Source organism: Fukomys damarensis, unplaced genomic scaffold, assembly GCF_012274545.1.
Source record: "Fukomys damarensis isolate Sample0158 unplaced genomic scaffold, DMR_v1.0_HiC HiC_scaffold_22, whole genome shotgun sequence".
NCBI lineage: Eukaryota > Metazoa > Chordata > Mammalia > Rodentia > Bathyergidae > Fukomys > Fukomys damarensis.
In genome coordinates this window covers 26,587,759-26,594,395 of record NW_022900934.1, presented here as the reverse complement: position 1 = coordinate 26,594,395, position 6,637 = coordinate 26,587,759, and the positions used below count along the sequence as shown (strand labels likewise).

The 6,637-nt window shown below is 53.7% G+C and overlaps 1 protein-coding gene across 6 annotated transcripts in view; it reads right to left on the bottom strand.

Annotated features, from left to right (window-relative positions):
- Nucleotides 1-862: 862 nt before the first annotated feature.
- Nucleotides 863-6,637, bottom strand: part of Bcl2l1 (BCL2 like 1) — a 52,245-nt gene continuing 46,470 nt past the window's right edge. For all 6 annotated transcript variants that reach the window (XM_033767012.1, XM_010628477.3, XM_033767013.1 and 3 more), the window contains exon 3: nt 863-2,399. In XM_033767012.1, the coding sequence (XP_033622903.1) occupies nt 2,262-2,399 (138 nt within the window). In that variant the 3' untranslated portion in view covers nt 863-2,261. The remainder of the gene's footprint in view (nt 2,400-6,637) is intronic.

Below are 6,637 nucleotides of genomic sequence, written 5' to 3'. Positions count from 1 at the left end.
GAGATGGAGACACCAGCTTCCCTCGGTCTGCAGAAGGGCCCGGCCGACCCGCGCCCGCTGTGCTGCCTCGTACGGTTACCCTTCCCTTCCATGCGCCTCAGGCCCTGGCTTGTGCGTGCTTCTTCCAGGAAGCCCTCCCTGCCTCCCGCCTCGCAGCCCCACAGCAGCCTGGGGTTGTGCTGGCCTCACATGTGCGCATCACCTGTATTTCTAATGGGATCACTATTCTACAGCCAGTCCTCTTGCTCTTGTGATCTCCATCCGAAACTAGGGACCTACCCTAAAAACCTTCCCTCCGTCTGCCTGCCTCTCCCGTCCTTCCTAAGTCCTTCACATCCTGCCAGGATGCTACCATGGCTTCCTCACGGCCATCCCTTGTCTGACAGCAGCCAGAGCCCTGCTATCGTCCATGCCCCACTAGAATGGACACTCCAAAAAGGCAAGGGTTTTGTCTGCTGCAAAATCCCTGGTGCCAAGGTTTGTGCCTGGTGTGGAGCAAGGATCAGTAAACACTTGGTGCGTGAGTGGCTACTAGACTGCAGCTCCTGAAGGTGCAAGTGTGCCCCGATTGCACGTAGTCCACGTCCAGCAGTCAGTGCTCATAAAAACCCCATCAACGTACAGGTGCAGAGATTCAGGCCCAGAGGGAGGAAGGGACAGGGAGCTCTGAGGGTAGCAGAGTCAGGAGCAGGACAGTTGTCCTGCAGCCGTCAGCCAACCCAGCTGCTGCTCTTCTCCCCATCCAAGCACTTGAGAGTCCAGGCCCTTTGTTCACCGAATCAACACAGTTTATTACTGAACTGCACTTTCACCTTCACACAGACTATTTCAGAGCTGGAACAAGTGTAGGGGGTGGGTCAGGGGAGGGACAGGTGCCCCTCAGGAGCCAGGACCCCCAGGCCGGCGTCCTGGGCCAGGGCAGGGGAGGGAGCATTAGGCTGCCAATCTCCGGGCACCAGCTCTCCACGTGCACACGCACAGCAAGCCAGCAGCTCCTCACACATAAATACAGACACGCTTAACAAAAATAGTATATCATTTTCACAAGGAATAAAAACTAGTCTCGAATATGTACAGCAGAGAGCCCGGGGTGGCCAGTGCTGTGCTGGGACCCCCAGGGATGAGACAGGCCAAGGGTGGAGCAGAGGAGAGGAGGCCTGAAGGGCTCCTGGCCAGGCCACTCTGACCTTGGCAGCCCAGCTGCCCAGGCTGGACGGGGGTGGGGCACAACCTTGCCTGGCCGGGCAGAACAGGCCCTGGCCAGCCTCACCCGATCCCCGCCGTGTTCCAGGCTCTCCTTCCTGCCCTTCCTGCCTGAGGTAGGGAAGACCCCAAGGCTCCCACAGCTGCTCCCTGTAGCTCCCCTTCACTTTTGGGCTGAGGCCCCTGGGCCTATGGGCCCCCATGGGCAACAGCCAAGGCCAAGATGCCACAGGCTGATCTTGCAGGAAGCGAGGCAGCTGAGGCCATAAACAGCTCTGGGGCACCTGTCTTGGGCCCAGTTGGTCCCTCAGTCATGGTCATGGAAGCCTGGGGCGGGGAAGAGAAGGAACTAGAGTGATGCTAAACTGCAAGGGCCATCCTAGCGTGAGCATGGGGCGCTTCTTGCAGTGACAGCCCCCCCCAACAGGGCTGGCCTCTATCTGGAGGCCTCTGGAGAACATTCAGACTAGGAGTGGGGACTTAGGACTGGCCAGACATGGGGAGGAAGTCCTGGTCCTTGATTCTTTATCCCAAGCAGCCTGAATTCCAAATTAGTCAAAAGTGGCTTCTAAATGGCTCTTGGGGGTGGTGATGGAAGAAGGCCAGGTCCTGAGGGGGATGGGAAATGATCAATTCTGAGACCACAAACATCAAAACAAAGGCAATCTAGTCTCTCTGGGGACAAGGTTCAGAAAATTCCAGCTCCCTGCCAGGAAAGCATTCTCAGAGGCTAAGGGTAATAAGGGTTCCACCAATTAGGCAGGACCCTCCTGCCCCTAACCCCTACCCCGCACCAGCCTCCATGGGGCAGATTCTAGGAAACTGGATTTTGAGGCCAAGAGAACTGAGGTGTGGGGGAAGGCAGCTCTCACAGAAGCGTGGTAGATTCTAGAAAACTATTTTCAAGGGACCAGGTCTAGACCTGGGTCTAGACCCCTGGGATGGGCAGGTGGGCAAGGACTGCATGTAGTGGTTCTCCTGGTTGCAAACGTGGCTGGATGGAGGATGTGATGGGGGCAAAGCAGGGGGTGGGAGGGTGACGGGTGGTCAGTGTCTGGTCATTTCCGACTGAAGAGTGAGCCCAGCAGAACCATGCCAGCCACAGTCATGCCCGTCAGGAACCAGCGGTTGAAACGCTCCTGGCCCTTCCGGCTTTCAGCTGCTGCATTGTTCCCGTAGAGTTCCACAAAAGTGTCCTGCAAGGGAAGAGAAAGGAAGGCACCATTGATTCCTCAGATAGTAATGTGCAGGGGTGGGAGAAAGGGCTACCTGCATGCAGAACCTTGGGGATCTGAGGGCTGATGATCCCTAGCTGGGGAAACAGGTACAGAGTGGTCAGAAGGTTGGGAGTGGTACCTACTCCAGAAGCAGAGAAAGAAAAGAGGGAGAGCTGATAGAAGGTGGGTAGTGGGAGCAGAGTGCCTGCCAGCGAGGAAGGGATGGGGGACACAGCTGGGAGCCACAGAGGCAGCTGGAGTTGACTCTGAGAGCAGGGCCAGGGCTGCACCTTTCCACATTTGCAGAGAGCGGGGAAGGGACAGAGTACATCCTCAGAGCCGCTCAGAGGAAGATTCAGAGTAGAGTGGGTCTTGGGCCTTTCAGCCAGAGGTCCCTTCTTCCCCTGAAGACCACCTATGACTGGGACAGGTTCGTGAATAGGAGAGCAGGGTAGAATAGAGCAGGCAAGGATAACGCAGGACCAGAAGGTATCCATGAAGGTGTCCACAAGCCCATCCAAGTCTCCCAGCCCAGGGTTGGGGAAGGTGAGAACCAGATCTCTGCTCTGCAGCTCTGTCAGGAGAGAAGCACATGACACAGGAAGGGAGGAGCTGTGGGCTAACTTACGCCGCCCAGCGAACCGGAGGCTGGGAGCAGCCAGCTTCGTGCCCACTTCACCCCTTAACCTTGACAGTGCTGTGATGCAGCTGTTCCTCCCCATGTGCAAACCAGGAAGCTGGCACCCTGACCTGACCAAGGTCACCCTACTTGGATCACCAAGCTTGGTCTGCAACAGAACCAGAATCCAAACCTGGTGCCCAAGCACTCAAGAATGCTGTAGAATGAACAGGTCATAAGCTGGCTCCAGAGCCTTCTGAACTCCTACACAGGCTGACACTCCCTTAAACAGGGCCTGCCACGGGCAGGTGGCCCAGGTCCCATGTTGCATGCTCACACGGGAGCCCTAGTCCCCTGATGTCCTCAGTGCATGCTCCCTGCACAGACCTCTGAAAACACAGATCAGATCCCAGGGCTTAAAATCCTGGGGCAGCTCCCCTGCGCTTATTGGCTGGGGATTTAGCTCAGTAGCACCTGTCCCAAAAGCACAAGGTCCTGAGTTTGAGCCCCAATACTGGGGGTGGGGAAGCAGTGGTACTAACCGTGTCAGCAAGGAAGCAGCAGTGCCCATGAGCCCTGACTGAGCCACCACTGAGGTGGGGAAAGGACCCTCCACTTTCCCAAGGTTTCCCCACACAACTAGAATCAAATCCTTACTCCTTGTCGTGGCCAGCCTGGGCCAGTGTGACCTGTGCCCCCCCCTTCACTCCAGTCACACTGGCTCTGCTGCTGATCCTGCTGAACACCTGCCCAACACCTGCCCCACACCTGCCCCTCTCTGCCTCTAAACTTGTCTTGTTCTCCTTCTCAGCACTTTCCATAAACAGATCGCACACTTGCTCTGTTGTGGTTTGTCTCCTGTATGAGAAAGTCTTCAGTGAGTGCCGAGATGCTGTCTGGCTCCTACAGACTCAGAACACTGTCTGGCAGAGTCACATGCTGCATGATGATGTTTTGGTCAATGACACTTACATGACCGTGGCCCCACAACATTAAAATGGAGCTGAAAACTCCTATTGCCTGGCTTAGTGAAGCTGCCGCCCAGTGAGGGTACAGTGATGCATTCCTCACATGTCTGTGGTAACCAACCTACCGCAATGTAGCCGTAGTCTGGCTTAGTGAAGCTGCCGCCCAGTGAGGGTACAGTGATGCATTCCTCACATGTCTGTGGTAATGTAGTGTAAACCAACCTACCGCACAGTTATGCATAGTGCATAAGACTGGACAGTGATAACAAATTTATAATACTATATTTTTTTGAGACGGGTTCTCACCATGTAGCACAGGCTAACCTTGAATTTGCCTGCCTCAGCCTCCTAATTGCCTGAATTAGTTATAATATCACCATGCCTGACTTTAGGCGAAATTCTTGAAAACATATTTTCTTTCTTTCTTTCTTTTTTTTTTTTTAAGAAAGGTCTCACTATGTAGTTCAGACTGACCTGGAGCTCACTATGTAGCCCACGCTGGTCTCGAACTCACAGCGATCCTCCTGCCTCAGCCTCCCGAGTGCTGGGATTACAGGCATGTACCACCACGCCTGGCGAAAGAATATTTACTTAATTGTAAAAAGTGCTGTACCTAAAAAAAAAAGTAGGTATCATAAGTCAGGTATGTCTGTAACACCAGCTACTCAAGAGGCTGAGGCAAGAGGATCACTGGTTTAAGCCCAACATGGGCAATTTCTCAAGATCCTGACTCAGAATGAAATAAAAAGGGCCGGGGACACAGCTCAGTGAGAAGTTCTGGGTTCAATTCCCTGTACTGGGGAGAAAGTTTACCACAGTCAGCTGCGTTAGGCTGGCAGCAGCTTATGTTTGCTGCATCTCAATTGCATGGGTTCGTGTGCCACCATGTAGGCCCGTTAAGTATATTCTCCAATGTTTGCACAACAGTGAAATGGCCTAATAACACAGTTTTCCGTGTATATTCCAGCCGTTAGGCGATGCATGATTGTACATGAGCAGAACAAATGTATCGTTTGTCTACTAAGCACCAGACATTGTCACTGCCTTTCTCCTTCATCAGAGTTCACATAGTCAGAGATGTGAGAGCTCCATTTCAAAGGCAAGATGACTGAGGCCTAATGTAGGAAATGGCCAACTAAGACAGCAGAGCCAGGGTTCAACTGTGGGACAGTTACAGAGTGAGCATTCTGGCTGGGTCTATAGCTCAGGGGCAGAGTGCATGCTTAGCAATCCCCAGAATTCCCCCAAACCCAAACAAACCAAGGCAAATCAAAGTGAATGCTACTGTAGCAGGACACTTTCCTTATGTGCTGGGGGTTGGGAACCTGCTGACAGGATTCTAAGGAAAGGGAATGTGGAGCAGGGCTAAGGTGGAGTCACTAAAAACATACATGAGGAGCACAGGCAAAGTAAGGCCACAGCCAGAAGGCTCCAGTTAACCCTTGGGGCCAAATGTTCCCCAGGGAAGGAGCAGGAGAAGCCTGGTTCCTTTTGTGAGAACTTTCCTGAAGTTCACGGCTGGCAGCCACAGGACATTTTCAGCCCTGGAGCTGGGCTGGAGTGAACAGGCCCCGTCCCTGCAAGACACAATGCGTTCACTGTCCAGGAAGAGACATTCCAGGGTGGAGGGGACATTCTCATCTCAGGGCCACAGAGAACAAGGCACTGACCGGCTCCAGTCCCCACTCAGCCTTCCTGGCCAGGACAATCCCCACTCACTCCCAAGGGTGTGGGTTCTGGGGGCTGCTTTTGCAGAGAGGAGAGCAAAATGCTCTGCTCTTCCAGGGCGGGGGCTGGAGAGGCAGTGGTGTGGGTATATTTAGCCCTCGGTTCACACGACACACTTGGAAACAAACAGCCATTTTCTCAGCGGGCGGCAGCTGTGGATAAATAAACAGGATTGCAAAGCAGCCCTGAAAAGCAGAGATAAGCCCCAACTGCTCCTCAGGTGGCTCCCCCATGTTGGCCAGGCCTGGCATGGGTGGAAGGAGATGAGGTGTAAAGGTGGGTACAGAGAGGTCTTGAGGTCACAGAGGCTTCTGGGAGACCCAAAGGATGGCCTGTATCCTCAGCTTGGTTAGAGCAGTTTCTGTATGGAGCCAACTGCTTCTGTGGGGATCCACGGAGGAATTCTACAGCCCACTGAGGACAGGCAGTAATGACCTCCACAGAGGAGTCATGCACTCCTAACCAGGAAGACCCCAGGAGCCAGCAAAGCCAACTCCCCTGGCCATTCTGCTATTTCCCATAGCCAACTCGTGGGAGAGCATAGACTAGGAACTGTGGGCTCCTGATGCACTTCTCAGGAGAGGCCTGGGCTGGGACCACTTTTAAGGTCCTTCCTGACACTCCCAAGTGTCAGTGGTCTTGGCCACACATAGGAAAAAACCCCACATACTCTTATCTACTCCAGGGTGCTTCACATCCTTGTCTTTTTGCCAACACTGTGTTCTTGAACTGGTTACCCTCTCCACATCTTTCTTCCTCAGTTGGCAAACAGAATTCCATCCACTGTGGAGCTCCCTCTTCCCTGACCACTGTTCCAAGCCCAGGACTGGAGATACGGCAGGAAACAAGGCTTTGTGAGAATTTACATTCTAGTCCATTCTTTTTTTTTTTTTTTTTTTTTT